The sequence below is a fragment of the Henckelia pumila genome, chromosome 3 (genome assembly GCF_033568475.1).
Source record: "Henckelia pumila isolate YLH828 chromosome 3, ASM3356847v2, whole genome shotgun sequence".
NCBI classification, from domain to species: domain Eukaryota; kingdom Viridiplantae; phylum Streptophyta; class Magnoliopsida; order Lamiales; family Gesneriaceae; genus Henckelia; species Henckelia pumila.
The window spans coordinates 45,833,891-45,855,553 of record NC_133122.1 but is presented as its reverse complement, the minus strand read 5'-3'; the positions used below and the strand labels follow the sequence as shown (position 1 = coordinate 45,855,553).

The 21,663-nt window shown below is 30.5% G+C and overlaps 2 protein-coding genes and 1 long non-coding RNA gene across 3 annotated transcripts; all 3 read right to left on the bottom strand.

The window, feature by feature from the left end:
• Positions 1 to 1,130: 1,130 nt before the first annotated feature.
• On the bottom strand, positions 1,131 to 3,882 carry LOC140888636 (benzoate carboxyl methyltransferase-like). The gene is made up of 5 exons (XM_073296334.1): positions 3,776 to 3,882; positions 3,343 to 3,562; positions 3,053 to 3,228; positions 2,200 to 2,457; positions 1,131 to 1,493 (listed from the first exon to the last, which is right to left on the bottom strand). Exons 1-5 carry the CDS (start codon positions 3,851 to 3,853, stop codon positions 1,131 to 1,133), a joined length of 1,095 nt encoding a protein of 364 aa, XP_073152435.1. The 5' UTR covers positions 3,854 to 3,882.
• Positions 3,883 to 10,584: 6,702 nt separating this feature from the next.
• On the bottom strand, positions 10,585 to 12,472 carry LOC140893466 (uncharacterized). The gene is made up of 4 exons (XM_073302534.1): positions 12,428 to 12,472; positions 11,962 to 12,135; positions 11,106 to 11,251; positions 10,585 to 10,919 (listed from the first exon to the last, which is right to left on the bottom strand). The coding sequence occupies exons 1-3, from the start codon at positions 12,469 to 12,471 to the stop codon at positions 11,152 to 11,154; spliced, it is 318 nt and encodes a 105-aa protein (XP_073158635.1). The 5' UTR covers position 12,472; the 3' UTR covers positions 10,585 to 10,919; positions 11,106 to 11,151.
• Positions 12,473 to 13,255: 783 nt separating this feature from the next.
• Positions 13,256 to 20,935, bottom strand: LOC140892172 (uncharacterized). The gene is made up of 7 exons (XR_012152753.1): positions 20,808 to 20,935; positions 20,371 to 20,463; positions 20,189 to 20,254; positions 19,346 to 19,398; positions 13,667 to 13,755; positions 13,534 to 13,582; positions 13,256 to 13,342 (listed from the first exon to the last, which is right to left on the bottom strand). It is a non-coding gene; the product is annotated as an uncharacterized lncRNA (long non-coding RNA).
• Positions 20,936 to 21,663: the final 728 nt, after the last annotated feature.

Sequence of the window (21,663 nt, the reverse complement as noted above, 5' to 3'; positions counted from 1 at the left end):
TAAACTATTGCTTTTAATAAAACCACAAATATTCAACCATATATATATGAGTACTATATAACGAGACCTTTTTCGAGCTGCATTTAAAACAATTTTATGCACTCGAAAAGATTAATTAACCGTTCCAGACAGAACAAGTCAGAAACACCTAAATGTGTTCAATCACATTTGTTAGCTCACCATATGCTCATGAAATATGGTCTTGCACTGTTCTTAATTCTATACAAATTAAAATAAAGTTGAATCTAGCTAGCTAATATTAATGGTTATAACTTTTGATTCGATGGTAGCATTTGATACGTACTACCAGTAGCTTCAATCTCATATCAAGAATTTGACTACTTGTTATCCACCAGAATCGAACTCATGAAATTGTCCCTGAGCCCAATCATAGGATTAGACTCTTATCATTTTACCAAAAAATATAGTTAATGATAATAATACAACTCAAATCTTTTAAATTATTTAATAAACCAAGTGCTACGATATAATTGTTCTTCAAGTTGGGGTAATTGCACCCAAATGCCAAACATATCATATAGTCAACTACGAAATAAATTCAACTTAAGATAATAATTTTATGTTGAGAATAACAAACCTTGATTATGATAGCTAAGATCCCTAAAACATAGGATTAATTTATTCGGAACCAACAAAGGACGAAAACTGATAATTAGTATAAGACCACTCTGTATCTCTTCTATATTATTAAGTTTGAAACATAGATAATAACTACTTTTGATATATTATGTCATGCTAATTTTTGTCGCCAAAATACTCTTATCCCATAACTACCATAATTTTTTAAAATAAAATAAATAATAAAATAAACATAACGTTAAATATAAATTACTTTATATTTCATATAAATATTTGTTATGCATACAATAATAATTGGGGAGTGAGTGACAAGTGATTCAATAACAAGCTTATATCTGCGATCGATACCAGCAAATTATATATTTTTATTTTCCTCAATACCCATGATGATTGAAATAAATTAAATTATGCACAAGATCATTCATTATATCCAATTATCAATTCAAAACATAAAAGAAATTCTAGCTAAGATTTTATCATAAAACTTATAAAAATCCATTCGCTTTATTAAACAATAAAGCATCTTTTCCTTATAATTTCCTTCTCAAAGAAAGGGTTATGGTAAAGTATGATGGCTTCTCCTTAGACAAATGCTCACCCAACTTTTCTGCATAATTCTTAAATACAGCATCGTAGTTTATTATCCTACTAAAATGGCTAGCTAGCAATGGCTCAATTACTGCCCGAACACCGTCTGCCACAAATTTCGCACTCCTATGTTTTTCGAAAAATAAACCATCTTCGTCTTGGCTAGGATCCCATGGGACCGGATAAACGTCCATCTTGTCCAATTTGAAGGACCCTTCTTTGCTGATTATCGTCTCAACTTCGCGCGGGCAAGGGGTGTATATAGGCACGTTAAAAGAATACAGATCGTCCTTCTTGATCAGCCCCTGTATGCATGTTTGCACCCGTGATGTTAATGAAACCCAAAATTGGACAACTTAAAAAGTGAAAAAAACATTAATTTTCCCATGTCAGAATCCTAAATTGAAAATAACTTATATGTTGCCAAGAACTTTTCAAAATTAACTACATGTGTTAGATTCTGTAATAGTATAGAAAAAATACAATCTAACTATCATTCTTTTTGACAAATGGATATAGATATATATAGGTACTGCATGTGTCAAGTAATCCCAGCCAGGTTAAGAAACTCTGAAGTGTGATACCTTGTCGAAAAAATCAATAGTAAACTACAATAATACTGTTGTATGCAATCATTAAGATATCACAATATTTCTCATCTAATTATGAAAAATTAAAATTAAATAATATATACCCCGTTGTATGCCATCACTAAGGGAAAAATATTATTTGAAAAGGGAAAATTTCTATATCGTATAATAAAGATACTCATTTGAATCTTGTAAAAAAATCATTAAAGTATTTTTTACATTCAATTTGAATCTTGTAAAAAAAAAAATTCATTATTGTATTTTTTTAGCAAGACAAACAATTGTGGTCTGATAAAATTAAAGAAACATTTTTTAGAAAGTTTTGGGATAATTTTCTAATTCAACATAAGCATGTAACTCTCTATATGACACTCTATGTACATATACGTAGCATTATCCATTATATTTATAGAAAATTTACCTCGACGACCATGTCGTAAAGTGTCTCTGCAAGAATTGTGTACTGTGCATTTTCATCTATGGAAGAAGTGTCTTCCACACGTCTTCCAGCTAACGACAACACCATACGCCCACCGCGTATTATTTCATCACCTCGAACACCAAGAAATTTTGAGAAGTCGCTTCGAAATTGGTTTGCATATGATTGCAATATGTTCACGGGACTTGTCATTGCTATGTATATATTTTCTTTGTTATTGCTCTCAAGTCCATCGGGAACCTGTCATTTTTTAACGACAAATATACCTAAAATTTGGTACGATCACGCACAAACATTTCAGTCTTATATACTTGTACAAATTCGAGGGGATGCATGCATGATAAGGGTCATTGGACCCTGCAGAGGGGTATTACCCCCCTCTGCAAATGGACGGCCCGGATTGGCCAAAAGCCAATATCCATCCGGGCCCCACATGAAAATTGTGGGGCCCAGATGGAAATTGGCCAATCCGGGCATTCAAATACAGAGGGTAGTAATACCCCCTCTGTGGGGTCGAAGGACTCGCATGATAATAACTAATGAGAACTTATATATACGTATAATATACTTTTAAGACAAAAAATAATAGCTAGGCACGTTCTTTTAATTTTGAATATATATTTGTTTAAAACCTGTCATGCATTATTCATAATTTTATATTCTTTTTTTTTTGCGTGTTTTTAACTATTCCCTAATGTCTTAAATATATGTCTTAATTAAGCTAAATAAAATTTGAGGTTACTTTTTCTTTATTTATGAGCTTTGAATTCTTTCAGTCGATAGGGAGAAAAGAAAATTTTTAATCAAGCCACAAAATCCAAGAAATAGTTAGTACCTTAGAGAGCCAATGGACACTGTAAGAAGAATAAGCAAAGTGCATACTCTTGCTTGCAAATAGTCTATCGTAGAAAGACCCGGGCGAGCCATGTATAAAGCATCGCGGTTTTGTTTTAGTTTCTTTTTCTTGGTAGAAGTTTTGCACCAACTTGAACAAGTTGTTGAAGTCATTATCTATGGGGGAGAAAAAAAACAACAACAAATTTTAGGTTGCATTTGGTTCGCTCGATCGGAAGATTTGAATTTGAGATAAGAATGATTGGAAAATTATTTGAATATATATATCACCTGGAAGATCATTCAAGAAAAATTGAAATTCTTGAAATGCAGTGCTGGAGAGACTTTGTAGAGTGTCCATGATATGGGAGACGACTAACAACGTGTTAGGGCCCGACGCGCAACCCAAATCGACCATTTTGAAGCAGCATCCCTCCTCGAATCTCTCCGTATTCAGCATATTTTTCAGGGTTTCATCTAATATAGGCCATGTTTTTGATATCCCAGATTTCTGAGAAATTATTACATAAAACATTAATTTCTATCTATATGACCTCCGTTTGTATATGTCGAAAAAACCTAGCTTGTTTAGGCACCAGGATTCAGATTATTATTGAGTACCTATATTTATTTTTCAAGTAATATTCAACACATGCAGTATTTTTGTTGGACAAAATATATAATGGGGGACAAATAAAATAATTGATGGAGATCAAAGTATTACTTGAAGAGTTGAATTTTTGGCGTAGCTAGTCTCACCATCTCCAGCATTCATATGTAGAATATTCTTGATCAACCTCATTATAGTATTTAATTTCACGCTGAATTTGAATTTATTTTACTTAGGAAATTGTTGTGCCTTTGCTCTCTCTCTCTATATATAGAAATTGTTTTCATCATGCCAGCTGGTATAATTATATGAAATCAATCTATTTCTTATCTAAAAGTGTGTAAATAAAAAGAGTAATTAAAGTTTTACAATTGTGAATTTGAAACTTTGCTATTTTATTCTACACTATTCTATGTAAAACTAAATAAATATAGGATATACAAGTGAATGTGATATAGGAATAAGTGTAAATATATAAAGATAATTGTATATGATAATAAATATTTCATAGTAAGTCAACATTCATGGATTACTAGCTAATTGCACATTAATTGCACATATGCTGTGCTAGCTAGTATTAGTTTAAAATCTTTTTCACAATTATTAATTGTAATATTAATAGTATAATAAAGTGTCTTTATAAATTGTAGATAATTAGAAGTTTTTTTAGAGAAGATAATTAGAAGTTAAGCTGTGAGAGAAAAAAACTAATGTGGAATAAAGTTAACCATTCATAATTAAATATTTATATGATAATATTATTATTTGGTCATCTCATCTGGTTTTGCGCTAATCTCAAATATTTTTTTATTAGTTATGTTTCATTAAAAATTAAAATATTTATTTGAAAGTGTACGATTAATTCAATGGGTAACTTGATCAACATTTTTGATAAAAATCAATTCTAATAAATATTAATTCACTATTAATAATAAATTTATATAATTCTCATGTGTATTCTACATGGTATAATCTTCATTAAGTTGTATGACTTTTGATAGTATATATTGTATAATTGAGATTTGTTGATAGTTTTTCAATTGTTAACTAATAACTTTGCCCAAAAACTATAAGTAGATGAATATAGATTAGACGAAATTTAGGGGTATAAACGTAATAAAAATATTCAAAAGACTATAATGGAAAAAAAAATTAGATTTAAAAATTACTTTTTGGTTTTGATTTAAATGATTTATTCGCTTCACATGCATTATTTAACATTTGTTTCATACAATGTTATATTTTAAATTAAATTTAAGAAAATAAACTGAAGAGAAAATTATTATAATTATTGTATAACTAATATAATCGAAAAATTATTAATAATTTATGTGTACTGATCAATGCGGCACATAACTTTTACTAGTACTAGTACAGCCAAATGTGAAGAAGATGGCCGGGTTTGGCCAACAAAATTTTCGGAAAATGGGAACTCTCTATTTACAAAAAATGTGCAAAGTACAGATCAATTTTCACATTTTAATCACCAGATATCCTGAGCCACACAACAGGATTCTCAATAAAAAATGTAGAATTTTGAACCAGAGGAGACTATGTGGACGTATGATGGACACCACACACTCCACTAAAAATAAAGCGAGGTCCCCCCGTCTACCAAACATATTTACAAGGGTTGGGAGTGTACATTGCGTTGAGATACAGTAATTGTTTTTGTTGAATAGAGCAATCGTACGGTTTAAAAAATTTGAGTTACACCATTATCACCAGTTAACTGACAAACACTCGCTTCTACATGTAGTGATCATATAGATAGTGTTTGGGATTTACTTAAAAAAATAGTTTTGATCTTTTCCTTCACTGACTTCTGAACATCACCGTATTTCCTAATATATGTGCCAATCATCGCACTGACTCTCGGTCCTCAGCCATTTGCGAGTAATTGCGACCACACAAACATTGGAAAAGGACGCACACTTTTCTTCATCGATCAATCAACAGAGAGTACGAGAATTTTAAGTATTATTAAAGCAAAGTCATTATTAAAGTATTAAGTATTATTAAAGCAAAATCATTATTAAAGTATATATACATGTTCGTGGGTGAGTCTATGTAATTTATATTGAGATGTTGGCGTGAATACATCTTAATATTTCGGTAGATATAATTAATTCGAAGGTAGACCATTTTGAAAAGAACTGCCAAATTTTGCGAGAACCACTATCTACTGTACGTTGCAATGAAGCGTGCACATCTTATCATGTATATCGTGCTCATTGAGTTTTTCCATAGACCGCATATATATTTTTTTAAAAATCAGATTTTTATAAACATTTGTATGGTTTTTTTAAAAAAAATTATTATTATATAGAATGATGTGAATTTGTAAGTTTAATATGTCTTTTTTTTTAATTGAGTGATTTCAACTAGTAACTAGACATAGACGACTTCTTCAATTTGAAATAATTTTTTATAGTATAAAATTGGGTTGGCTTAATTTTTTAGTATTATTCATTTTGGTATACGAACTATTGATAAAATATCAAATTGGTACATGAATTATTGTAATAGTATAATAACTTTAATTGGTATATGATCAAATTAAAAGGTCAAATTTACCCTTAATCTAAATTGCTATTTAGTCCAATTACTATTAATAAAATTTGATTAGGTACATAATTTAATTTTCAATGTTATTTATTGATTAATTTTAAAAATATCATATTTATTTAAAATTATATCATGATAAATAAATGTCAACTCAAATTATACAACAAATAATGTAATATGTTGATGTAGATATTATAAAATAAAAATATATCAACGGAGTCCGTTGATCTTACTTTTAAACTGTTGAAGCCCTAGCAAACATAATCACCATTTTAGTTTTACGAAATCCATTTTTTTTTGTTTAAAATTAAAAAAAATGTTCAACATTAAAGATTTAGATCATGAAAAAACAAATATCATATACAAATCTCGCTCGTTGTCTCGATTTGCATGATTGTAATGACCTAAAATTTCTACTTGATTTAAGAATTTGTAAGTTTTTATTTTTTATTCATGCTTGAATTTAAATATAAATAATTATTTATTTATTTTATTATATTTTTATCGGTATTTAAGTTGTGTATATGAATATGATTTATTTATTGAGTGTGATTTTATTTTTTTATTTTTGACAAGAACTTGTAACCTTTATTAATCGCAAATAGTATCTTTAGTTACAAGAACTACAAGCCAAGAAGGAAAGCTCTCAGACACCCACAGAAAAGGTGTAGGGGAGGAACAAACAAATTTTGCCACAGAGTGTGATTTTATTAATATATAATTTTTATATTAATTTTTTTTTAAAAACGGATAATAATTTAATATAGATAGAAAAAATACCATTTTATTATATATTTATTAACATTTTAAAAATATATTAAATTTGAATAAATAATTTATTATTGAGTAAAATATAAATATATTATAAAATAGTAAAATATTTATTTCTTATAATTTTTAAATTAATATAAATTTATTTTTATACTTTTAATCAATAAATAATTTGAAAAATTAAGTGTGCACTTAGTTGAATTTATTAAAAATAATTGGACTTCAAAGTAACTATACTAAAGGATAAAATTGACCTTTTAGTTCGATCATGTATCAATTAAGCCATTTTCAATAGTTCATTTACCAATTTGATATTTTATCAATAGTTCGTATACCAAAATAAATTTTACTCTTTAATTTTTTTTATATCTAAAAATAAAGAATATAACCAAAAACTGAAAAAAGTATCCTTTCAAATTAAGCCACATAAAATTACAAAAATAAGCATAAAAACATAGTAATGAGTTTTACAATATAAAATATTTAGAAAACTTGTCATTCTTAAATGCATGCTAACTAATTTCTTTTGTCATTCACAATATTTGATGATAATATTCTATCTCCCTTAGAAAATACAAATATAATTGTGAAAATCAATCGGTGCAGCGAGCATCTACGTACTATCCATTGGAATGTGGATCGATATATAACAAGTGATTTTTATTTTTATTTCCTTTTTTTATTTTAAAAATAATGGTGTTATGATTTATGAGGAAATACTTATTTTAGTGCAGGATTGCTTTTTCAGTTTGGCCAATGCTATGCTGGTATGGTGAAAGATCCATGGGTGAAATACACTCGGTGGATTATAACATTGACATTATTATTTTGTTAATTTGGGCCGACTCGTTTGTCAGTCACAAAAAGTTGGATTTTGGCTAGCTAATTATTACGACAGTATCTGTGTCACTAGGGGAAACCTGGCTGAAGCTAAACTCAATTATATAGGATCCAGCTTTTCCCGTGAAATAAGAGTCAAAAGGCCAAAAAAAATAAAAAAATTCAAAGTGTGCCAAAACCAACTTTGAAAATATATTGAACCAAAACTCAAAATAAGAAAAATTAGTGGATAAAAAATGTTACTTTCCCGTACAAGAAATAACACCGTAGGATCAATAAAAATCAGATTTTTGTCAATTATCTTTTATTTTAGACTTAATGTCAATTTATATATATTGGCCATAGAAATTAAAAATATACAACTTCATAGGATCAATAATTTAGTTTGATTTTGAATATAGACTGGACCTAAACGTGGTTTTTTTTTTTAAAATAATATAAAATTAATAAAAATATAGCTAGCAATATGGGAGAAGTTATTGAAATAGTATAATGCGGGACTCCCTGTCCCGGATTCAACAGAAAGTTGTCAGATTTGACAGCTCTTTGTTCTCTGTTGAATCCGAGACAGAGATTACCGGATTCAGTTTTGTTTTATGTTTTTGTTTTGTTTTTTTATAATCATGCAAGGTTTTGTGGGTTGGGGAAAAAATCGGCTGCACCATGTTTAATTATTCGAAAGCTTCTTTGTTTTTTTTTAGAATAAAGCTTCCTTGTTATGTTATGTATTCCCAACTCCCAAGTTGCGTGAATTTTTCGGATTAAGTTTTCGTAGTTGTTGAAGGTAAACACAAATTTTTCCATGATACATATATTTAATTTTTATTATATTTTAATAAATTTATTTTATATGATATTTTTTCAGTTTTATATTTGGTTTCAATAATTTTTGAAATATTGTCAGATTATAATTGAATTCGTCGGTAGATCTTACTTTCGTAAGTAATTAAAAGATAATTAAAAAATTATTTTGCTAAAAATTATATTATTTGTTGATTTTGCTGAACTAAGCGAATTTAATATATTAAAAAGTTCTTTTTATACATTTTAAAAATTATTATGATGTTTTTTTAGTTGTATTTTTTGTTCTATTAATTTATATATTGTCATATTATAATTGAATCTGTCGGTACATCTTACTTTTGTACTTAGTTACAAGGTAATTATCGTAATTATTTTCCTACAAATTATATTATTTGTTATTTTCTGAAATTTATAAAATACCTAAAACGAAAATAATCTAGTAAAAAGTTTTTTTTATACCTTTTAAGTTTATTTTTTATGATGTTTTTTTAGTTGTATGTTTTGTTGTAATAATTTTTTAAACATTGTTAGATTATAATTGAACTCGTTGATAGATCTTACTTTCGTACGCAGTTAAAATATAATTATCGAAGTTATTTTACTACAAATTATATTATTTGTTGATTTTCTGAAATAAAATACTTAAAATGAATTGAATCTAGTAAAATGTTTTTTTATACATTTGAAATTTATTTTCTATGATGTTTTTTTAGTTGTATGTTTTGTTCTAATAATTTTTAAATATTGTCTGATTATAATTGAATTAGTTGATAGCTCTTATTTTCGTATGCAGTTGAAAGGTAATTATCAAAATTATTTTTCTAAGAATTATATGATCAATTTCTGTCTTTTTTTGTCAAAATAATTATTAACATTAAATATTATTAATTGTACTATAATATATTTTGTTCTTAAATTAAAAAATTAATGTGTATATATCGTAAATTGCATTCGACATATAATCACTACAACAAATAATATTTGCAAACCTAAAATAATTACATCAATCTCTAAAATAATTATATTTAACTTTCAGTTAGTCTAATCACACACAAAAAAAAAATCGAACCTTTATTAAATATAATTAATTTAATTTTTAATTTACTTAATCAAAAAAATAATACAATCTTCAAAAAAAAGTATAATACTTATCTTTCAACAGCGTGTGAATTAAAATGAATCCGACGAATTAATAATCTAACAATATTAAAAATCATGATCAAAACATATTATAATTAGTAATCATAATAAAATCCATTAAATATATAAACATCACATAAAAAAAACGAATAGCCATTAATCTACTTCCAAAATTAAGAATGAGATAAAAAAAAATTTCAATAACTCCATTTTTTCCAACCAAAACCTATATCAATTTCAAATTAAGTTCGCTTCCCGGAGCAGGTCCAACCAATTTTTTTTCCAACCCACAAAACCTTGCATTGCTATTAAAAATAAAAAAGAAAAAAGAAAACAAAATTGAATCCGGAAATCTCTGTCCCGGATTCAACAGGAACAGAGAGCTGTCAGATCTGACAGGCGACAGCTCTCTGTTGAATCCGGGACAGGAAGTCCCGGATTATACTATTTCTGCAACTTCTCCTACATTGCTATATTTTTTATTAATTTTTATTAAATTTATTTTATTTTAAAAAAAATCCACCTAAACGTTGCCCACTTAACCTAATTGACAACCACCACTTGGCCCGCATGTATTCCTCATCCGCAATTTATTATAGAAGAATAGATTCTATACTAGGTCGGGCCACCTCAATGAATTGAGGTGTTTACCTAGATTTACAGTACTATGATATTAAGGGAATCAAAAAAAAATTAATAAAACAAAGATATGTCCATAAAACTTCCAATTTATAAACGACAGAGATTCATGTATTGTGCCACATTAATATGTATAATTTCTCTCTTTGTTTCTGAAAGTATAAACAAAACCAAATTCCAATAAGCAAAACTTCAACACAAGCAATATCCATGCAAGAATTTGAAGATTGGGCAGTACATTTCAACACTTATATTACAAGCCAAAATGAAACCAACAGCCAACTGGAGCTGATCCTGCAAGGTCACAGCATTACTTGTACATCATACTCGTGGGATATCGCAAGAGGAATTTCCTTCGAAACAGGCCTGTGTTTAGATCAGAGCTCTAAGTTAACGGTCCCTGTCCCCCAAAGGAACAGACATATGTATACTTGGTGTATGTCGAACTGGTTTCGCAGTGCCATGCCAAGACATTTATCAACAAGCATCCATTCGACTAAGGAAAACAAATGACCAAGGTAGCCTCGGGTACAATGAAATATCAAAAACAATTTGGAAGGAATAAATCAATATTGTTTCAGACCATGTTTGATTCACTTTGATTTTTAGGCCTGCTGCAGTGCTGCTGTTGTATCTTGATTAGAATGGAGGAAAATATATATAAGAGCAGATAGAATCTTACCATTTGGCTGGAGATCGCGTTCAAAGAACTGCTCACCGGCTTCTGGCTAGATTTCGTAGTTCGACCGATCAATGGCAATGAATGAAACGTATGATTCGGTGGGGTGTGGCAAATTGAAAGTTGGATGCAACTGCAAGCACACAAGCCTGAGAACAAAAAAAAACATGCTATTTATAAATGCTCAAAGATGAATTATGCAATGAAAAAACAATAGTTGAGAAGGAGCAAAAAAAAAAAAAAGGAAATATGCTACTTATTCATTATAGTAGAGAAACCTGAGAACAGAAAAACATGCCACTTTTTCATTAAGTAGCGATGGAGAAGAAACAAGAAAATATGTGGTGATTCTTTACCCGATCATAAAAAATATTAAGGGACAAAATTAAATATTACAATACTAAATTAAGTGTTATCGAATGGAAATTGGGCTACTCAAGTTATTGTTCAAGTGTGGTTCAAGCCCGAGCTTTGAGCACGCGTTTTTTACAATTGATAGCTAATTTTGAGACCAAACTGTGTAGTGAACTTTTATTTCCCAACTAATGTTGAGCTTCTGTTTCTAGAGCTCAAGCCTCTTTTTAAATGCATGGAAAAAACTTGAATTTGAATACCCAGATAAATAATAGATTTAGCCAAGAACATAAGACTGATCCAACTCGAACTGTACATGCATTCTAATACCCAACTAATATTAGCAGCAACCATGTAGGTGACCATGACACATGAAAAAATGGGGTACTTTCAGGAGATATGGCTGAAAGTTCATTAAGAAAGCTAATTTCTATGGTCAATTTTGTGGAAAACGACAAAAAATTCCCATAAAGAGTTGAAAAAACTTTACGCTTGGGCGACCGACCTTGAAAATGCTCCAAAACCAGCATCAACGTTCCGAGCCACAATGGTAGAATTGATTCCAAAAATTTTTGGTTCGTCTTTTAGGAAATAAATTTGTCGTTCGAGAATCAGTCCACCTACAATATCACCTTCTAAGCTTAGTTTCTCAGATTCTCTAGGCTGCTCCAGTTCCTGTCTGTGGAACAAGAATGTCATTATATGACAGGTAAAACGTCAAATTTTTTCTCGTAGTTGTGACAGAATATTCCTCATATCAATCAGCATATCTGTACACCAAGCCAGTATATTCTTCATACCCATTAATTTCAGCTCGATTATATAGCCATTGAAATTCTGTGAGAAAACAAGTCTAAATATAGTATTTAATACACAAATATTAGCAAGTTGAAATCAAATAAAACTACAATCCTACCGCGCTACCATGAACAATACTTCAAGAGATACGCATGTTATAGGCATTAGTTTACCTGAAGTAAGGTGTTCCATGAAAATAATTCTGCTGCCAACCCATGGTATGATAACCTATCAGAAAATTGAGTATTTAGTTTAGTGGTATGATTCTCAATTTGGGTGCAAGAGGTCTTCAGTTCAAATCTCGTAATGCCTTAGCTCAACGTAGAATGCACAAATTAACTTTCACATAAGATGATCAGCTTGTATCAATTAATTTCATAATCTTTCAAGATACTATATTTTCAGCTATGGTAGTTATTCACATTAATCTGTTGCACACCCAGGCTTATGGTATCTGTTTGATTTTAAATTTACTAATTTCCATAAATTTATAGATTTTTTTGTCACTCTCAAAATTCTTTTTATCATTGACCAAGTAATTCACTGCTGTGATGGCACTTGGTCAATGTCAACAGAATCTAATTAGTTATTACCCAAGGGAAAATATCCAAATATCGTTGATCTTTCATTCTTTGTACTATACATATAGTAGTACTATAATAAGGACAGTTAATCACTTGAATTACTTCAACCCAAATAAGAAAATGTCTTTATTTTTCTGATTACTATAAGGTTAAAAATTATATTTACTGGTAATTTAGGTTAGAATATTATGACATTAGTAGTTTGTTTCTTATTAACCATATTGGTAATCAATTAAGGAATATTTTTTGGTGACACTTGAGGTTTTTTTTTGGGTGATATGCTTTATCTAATCCAGTTAGGTAGCGATCATAATAAATATATATTTCAGAAGTAATAGTTAGAAACAAACATAAAATATTTCTAAAATAGTAAGAATTAATTTTAAAAGCTGTACAATGACATAATAAAGGTTTTCAATTACCATAAATTTAACTCCTCAGCTGGTTGTATTGGAGAATCAAATAGAATTATACTATTTGGTATCGTTCTCCCGATGGACAACCCTATAATAATATGTTTTTTATGAGAAAAGTTGCATATATTAAAATATAATAATATCATTCAATTTATGTTCAGTTTCCTTTACATAATAAAGAAAGAAGGAAAAATATTTGACCATAAAAAGTATTAACTGAAAGTTTCGTTCCTAAAATTACAGGCATGTTATAAACATTTTCGGTCGAATAAGGCATACCTTACTTTGTAGGAATTCTTCCCATAATGTAAATATCAAAAGCCTACACCTGTATCCACATAAAAATTCAATATAATTGGAGAGACTTTGAAGTGTATAACAAAATAGTATGTTCTGCAATAAAATGGCTTACTTTTCATTGACAATCACGAAATCTTGCAAATTTCTTTTAGTTTTTTCAACAGATCATGGTGGGAACACGTATAACAGCACAAAGCAAATCTGGAGGAAAAATAAAGCTCAAGAATAAAATAAGCAACAACGGTACATATTTTAATTACAAAGAGATAAGGAGATTTGGAGAAGAACTTGGCTTATTTATATATTTGTCATATCTGCAAAGTGTGGAAACTATTTAATATGATTTTAAATATAAAAGTATAATAAATGAAAAGAGAATAAGACAAGGATTTACCTGTATTAATGAGCACTCGCAGATTTCAGAACGTCGTGATATACAACATTCTTTGTATAGTTAGTACTTTGGATTAATGGTGTTGATGGTCTAATAAAAACTTTTAATTGATCTATACTTTTCGCTCTTGACAATGCAACATAAAGTTGGCCATGTGAGAAAACATGTTCTTTCAAATAGACACGAACAAAATCTAAAGTTTGACCTTGTGCTTTGTTAATTGTCATTGCATAACATAACCGTACTGAAAATTGTTTTCTTTTAAATGGAATAGATGAGAAATTATCATGTGGAGCTTCGAATGTTATACGAGGAATAAATACAGGTTTTCTTGCATGGACGCCAACTGAAATTTCAGCGTAAATAATATTCGCATTAAAACCTTTGCAAAGTAGCCGTGTACCATTACAAAATCCTTCGGTAGGATTAATGTTTCTTAGTAATATGATTGGTGCATTTATTTTCAAAGTTAGTTTATGAGGAGGAAGTTCTTGAGGAGTTAAAGAATGAAACAATTCTTCTTGATCTGGTACAATACAACTACTTGTGTTTTCATCACAACTAAAATATGTGGTCTCTTCGCCAGGAAATCGATTAATTAGGACATCGTTTATTTCGTGAACAAACTCATTTCTTGTGGTAAGTATGGCTCGATTAACAAATAAAGAGAAATCCAAATTGCAATCGTCAATATTTGGAAATACCACGTCTACTAATGTATTCAAGGACGTTATATCATCTGTAAATGGAATGTTTGCTATATGAGGTATTTGAATTTCATCTTTTTCATTAGTATCTTCAACTCCATCACCAATTTTCAGCAAGTAAGTCGAGAAATTCTGATCGAGTATTGCTCGCATATTTTGCTTAAGGTTTATTTTATCAAATTGGTTCCATAAAGGTGACATGACATGTAACGCCCCACTGTATCAAAACGTGTCTTTTCAGCGTGCTTATGACCTCACTCACACGCACCCTGGAAAACTTCTCAGAGGGTCACCCATCCTATAATTGCCCCAAGTCAAGCACACTTAACTTTGGAGTTCGTATGTGATGAGCTTCCGAAAAGAAGATGCACCTTATTGATATGAATAGTACATATGAAATCTTTTAAGCCCTCCTCAACCATGTAGTCCTATACCTACACAGTCTCAGAATCCCTCTCATTCCGGCACGGGATCGGTTCATTCATGTCTCCCTCCGTCTAGAAGCCTACCAGGAGCCGCTCATTGTCCGTGCAACCTCTTGGCACCGGCGATCACTCCCTGCCTCTTCAGCCCCGGGTGTCACATGCCTACCAGCTTCCGCTTGGTTCGTCCCCGAACCATACCGTACTAAGAGAGGTCGGCTCTGATACCATTTGTAACGCCCCATTGTATCAAGACGTGTCTTTTCAGCGTGCTTATGTCCTCACTCACACGCACCCTGGAAAACTTTCCAGGGGGTCACCCATCCTATAATTGCCCCAAGTCAAGCACGCTTAACTTTGGAGTTCTTATGTGATGAGCTCCCGAAAAAAAGATGTACCTTCTTGATATGAATAGTACATATGAAATCTTTTAAGCCCTCCTCAACCATGTAGTCTCATACCTACACAGTCTCAGAATCCCTCTCATTCCGGCACGGGATCGGTTCATTCATGTCTCCCTCCACCTAGAAGCCTACCAGGAGCCGCTCATTGTCCGTGCAACCTCTTGGCACCGGTGACCACTCCCTGCCTCTTCAGTCCCGGGCGTCACATGACAATCGAAGAATCAATAATATCATCTTTGGTACCTTTGAGAATTACTGGTAAAGTTTGACGAAAATCTCCACCAAATACAATAATTTTACCACCAAATATTACGTTTGAATTCATTATATCTCTCAACGTTTCGTCCAATTTTTCAATAATACTACGTTTAGCCACTGTAGCTTCATCCCAAAGAATTAATTTTGCGAGCTTAATTAGATGAGCTAATGTGCTTTGTTTACTGATGCTACAAGGTTTGTAATCATGTTCATCTAAAGAAATTTTAAATCTTGAATGAGAAGTACGTCCTTCTGGAAGTAAGATGCTGCCACTCCTGAAGTGGCTGTAGCAAGTGCTATATGACCGGCTGAGCGAATTGTAGCAAGCAATGCTTTATATAAAAATGTTTTGCCAGTACCTCCAGGACCATCGACAAAGAATACATTTGGCAAATTATTGTTGACATGATATAATATTCGATTGTAAGCAAATTTTTGTTCTTCATTTAATTGATTGACGGCCAAAAGATCTTCATCAGGTATAATTATATCCCGTTCAGTTTGTAATTATTTTGTTAAATTATCATGAGAATTTATAATCACATCATCGTTCACAAAGAGAAAGTCCTCCAATTTTTTCCCATCGAGTAAATATAATAAGCAAGGATTTTTAAAACTTTATGTCTAATTACACAAGGAGTAAGAGTTGTGTCCTGCTCAAAATCTTGCGACAAGAAAGATTCAAACTATGACCACAATTGTTTTGGATTTTTAGGATTACAGTAAACAAGGACTGTTGCAAATAATTGTCGTAAGGCAGCAGGCATCAGATAAGCAGCGGCTTCTTGGATACACAACTCAGCAGTACTATCATTTTCCATTAATCCTAACATTTGTGCAGCTTCTCTAAATGTAGTAAAAGATTTCTCATTGATTTTTCGCAATTCTCTGAAGGAAGTTGGTTTTCTAATGTGCATTAGCAACAATTTGAGATAAAATTTATCACCGTCTGATGGGTGGCAACTAAAAATTCGACCTATGACTTCATGTTTTTTACGTGGTTCCCATTCTTTTGATTCATTGTGTCAGGTAAAGTGTTCAGGAAATTCGATATATAAGCAATTCATTTTTTTGGCATATTCATTGTATTTGTTCATATAGAAAAATTGTGTTAGGATCGTTTTTCTAATTGTAGGGTTGTTAGCAATGTTGCATAGTGATTGATTAGCATGGAAAGTTACTAATTGCTCATTCTCTAAATGAATTGGTAAACATATTACAGATGGATGCACAAAATTGAGATCAAATTTGAAAATTCGCCAAATTGATTCAGGTGGTGAAATCCATCTTGCACTTTGAAAATTTTTGATTTCATCAAGTATGAAGTCTCCTTTATCCGCAACTAATGTATATAAAATCTTGTCATGTCCTTTATAAATATATTTATATATATATTTTATAGCTTGAATTGTTGAACATATTTCAACATTAATGTGACAATTAAATTTAGCCAAAAGATATCGATTATAAGGCACAACCCACCGATTATCAAGCTGAAAACCCCTAATGGTAACAACATGATTATTGTTTCGACGCCGATATATTGGATATGAGTTTGTTCCATATTTAGTATTTTCTGAGAATTCTTTAGGGTAATTGAATTTACAGGAACCTTTTTTCATACAAGGACATGTAGGATTAAGTAAACCACAAGGTCCATGCATCATATGTTTAATTACCAACGAAAATAAGTATGGATCAGTATGTGGATTAGGTAATTCTGCACAAACAATTCTATCAAATGCTTCAGGGTGACACATTTTTGATGCATGGTTTAAAATAAGCAAGAAATGAGCATGTTGTAAACCTCTTTTTTGGAATTCTATTACATAAGTGTAAGCAATAACATGGCCAAAAATGTCATTCTTGAACAATTCATTTTTTAAGAATTGAAGCTTCGCACGAAATATCCTTGCAATTAAATCAGGTCTATTTTGTATTTCATCAGAAGGTAAACACAAAGCTTTTATTTCTGACCAATTTGGATTTGAAGTTATTGTCAAAAACATATCAGGCTTTCCATAACGTTGAACTAAAGTTATAGCATCCATATACCTTTTACGCATATCTCTAGGTCCTCCGATAAATGATGAAGGTAATATTATGCGTTTTCCAACATCAATACCCATTTGACACCCTTGTGTAATACCATCCATTAAACCTTTGTATACTTCGTTTCGCAACCGATTTTGCATGTCCTTAGTTTTGAAAAAGTCTAATCTCGATGTTTCAATTTTTATGTACATATCTACTATATATTGTTGCAAAAGCCTACCAATATGCAGTAAGAAAGATTTATCATTCTCTCTTATTTGTAGCTTATAACAATAATACTCACGGCATGACGCCGTTGACCTTTTGTTTTTATTCTTCTCGAAATATTCAGTGTGTGTGAAGTAATTTTCATTTTCGGGATTTTGGATGTCATAAATAGTTTGACCACTACATGTTGGTGTAGGAATCATTGTTTTTTGTCTTTGATTTAATTTTTCAATTTGTCGATGCCAACCAGGTTCTCCATTTGGAAATATAAGAGGATATTTCATAGGATCATAACAAGCAAAGTAATGTTTAATTATCTGAGGATGGCTGTCTTTTGGATAAACTTGTATTTTTTGACTTTTATATTGCTCGTTTTCGTTAGATTCTAGCCATATTCCAGCAATTTGAGACACAGTGGGCTTATTAAAGACACGCTGGTCAATGTTAGGATCAGCTTGTAAAATAATTTTATATTCGTGTAGGTTTTGAATACTATTGAGACTTCGGAAGAAATTTGCATATGGATTTATTGTTAAAATATGAGTTAATTTATTTACAAGAGTTTCCTTGAATTTTGAACTAATACTCATTCGATTGAAGATCTCATGTTCGGTATCAAAAAAATACATTTGAAGATTTTTAGGTTTTTCGTTATTTGATGGTCTTAATTGATCCATGAAATGATAAACTTGACCTTGTACACGAAAAGTATAAATTTCAGCATTTCTTGTAGCTAAAGATTTGTCACAATGTGCACCGATTGATGTAAATGCAAACATGTTATTGTAACTATGAATACAATTATTAAATTCTTTAGCATCTTCACCATTCCCAAGATACAACTGTACTAACTCAGCAGGCATTTCTCTGGGTAAAAGATTTATTTCTCCTAGTGAACAACAAAACATTGGTGGTTCTAGGTAAATACGTTTTGCTCCACAAAATTCACAGTTTTGTAAATTAGATAATGAATCTGGGCAGCTGACTATATAGCTTAATGGGTCAACCTCAACATTTTCATTGTCAATGGTATTTAGGATTGCTATTTGCCTTTGTTCTTTTCGTCGCGTATTTTTTGCCAATCTACGGTTTTCTAAGCAAGCATATTTCCTTTTCTGAGATTTCATTAGCTTATTAGCGTCTAAGACATGCCCTTCTCCACTTTCTGACATTATCGTCAATTTCAAGAATAAAACTAAACAAGGTAAAATAGTAAAGCCTAAATATTCGTAAGTTTAATCTTGGTGAAAAAAGCTGAATAAAACACGCTATGGTATAGAAATAAGTTTAGTAGTTGAGTACTTGTTAAAGGTAAAGAAAAAGGTAAAGGATAAAACAGTATACCTAAATATTCGTCAGTTTAATCTTCTTCGAAGCTACACAACAGCACTTTAAATCTGTTATTTTAATAGAAAGGCAAAAGTAAAGACCACAAGTGTAATTCGTGGGTCCATGAAGCAAAAATGAACATACTGATATGATGCCTCATGTTTTTTATTTATAATTTTAAAATTTTAACATAATTTTTTTTTGTATATATTTGTTCGGGAAGTTATAAATCAAATTCTTATTCGCATTAATGATACATTATTTTTAAAATTCTTCAAAGGGTTGCTATAAATATTTATCGCACACTGGTTATTCTTCGAGGATTGCTAACATATACATTATACACTAATAATATTTAAAAATTATCTATTTCATATATAACCAACATTTTGAAAAAAAATTCCGTTGATTGTTGGGGTTAATGGAGGACATAGAGGAGACAACTGAATCAAAAGCATAAACGTAACAAATTAACTCAATACCAAGCTTTATATTTACTATAGGACATATCTAAGTTCACAAAACTATAAAGACAATCTTACAACCTCTATTCAAAAATCATATGAATCAGCAAAAACCACATGAAAAAAATTCTTATTATAACCGAAAATATTGATTTTTTTTTTCAACTCTCGGCTAAAAAAAGTCATTCTATTTTCCAATCTTCATCTCTGACTATTCATTTTCTTTTCTAGTGTAAGCCAAAGAAAACGTTAATCTAAGAAAATAGATCGTAACAAACAGCAAACAATTCACGGGATGCTATTCGAAAGATTCCAAGCTAAAGAAATTGTAAACAATTAAAGAAATTGCAGAAGATGAGAAAATGTGAAGACCGATACAGAATAAGTTAATTACCTATCTTATAAGTTGATCACCTATCGTATGAGCCGCTTCCTTGTTTACGAGTTTTTTCTCTTGCAGCTGTGGAAAAATTAGACGTTATATCATTTGAAAACAAACAACAAGAAGAACATGTTTGCTAGTTAGAACAAAAACCGATGCATCTTCAAACAGGGAAAAAGGCTACAAGAACAAACCCGTATGAAAAGTTAGAAGTCCAAACCAGATACCACAAAACAAAAAAATATCGGATGATACAGGACGTTGAACACCTGGTTAATGCTAAACACCTGTTAAAAAAAACACACATCTTAAATCAGTAAAAATATCTATTTATAACATTGTCTTTGTAAGCATAAGATCTTTTCTAGGCAAACAAAAACGCATCTTTAAAAACCAAAAAACAACACATCTATGTGAAAATATTTATGTAAAACATCCTCTAAGTGTTTGATATTTTTCAAACAGACAAAATCTCAGATCTCGAAAAAAAAAATGCGTATGAAAATAGACAAAGAAATAAGAATACGAAGCAATAAAAACTCAAATCTAGAAAAAAAATTACAGATCTATATGTAAAAGCAAGTCTGAGCGATTTACAGCATTTGGGTTAAAAAAATCGATGAGAACAAACCTACAAGAAGATTTGCAATCCCAAGCAGAAGCTAGAAGTTGTATACGTGCGCAGAGAAAGATGGAAGAATGATAGACGATTTACAAAAGAAAAGGCAATGAAATGCGATAACCGGAAGAAACGGTAATCACAGTTTCCCTCTACCACTCTTCCTTCGACGTGTTTGTTCCGTTGGCGGTGGCTATAGAAAATCATAAACCTGTCAAGGGCAAGTAACTGGCCCATTTTGAGTTATTAGCGCTTTAAGAATAGTATAGATATAGATATAGATATAGATATAGATATAGATATAGAACAGGCTATAGGCTGTAGCAGGTTCAATTAATTCCATTATTTTATTTTGAATGAAATTCTTGTTATGAAGGCATATATATAGTTTGTATTTATTGCTTTTTTCTTTCCCCTTGAGAAAATTGAATTTTTCAAATTGTATTTGTAAGGACGTGTTTTTCACGTGTCTTTGAATTGTTTCCTAATTGTGATAAAATTCTATTCTGTTTTGTCTTTCTTAGACATATTTAAATTAATAGATAATATTATTTCATGTATAATTGAATTTGATTCATAACAAAGCCTTGTTTTAATATTATGTAGGAGTCTATTCAAGGAAGGATTTCTAGGATATTGAAGATCTATTTAAACAAGAAAAATAAGGCACGATAAAGAGAAGCAAAAGAGAGAGCAACGAAGCGAGATCAACTGAGTATAGTTCAGAACATATTTTAGAGTTGATCGAGATTTTTCTGAAGATTTATCGCCGATCATTGCTAAATAACCGTATTGCCACGAAGTGTTGGAGACACTTGAAGAATCACGCTAGTGAAGTGTCAATTCGAAAGTGAAACCTTGGTTTTTG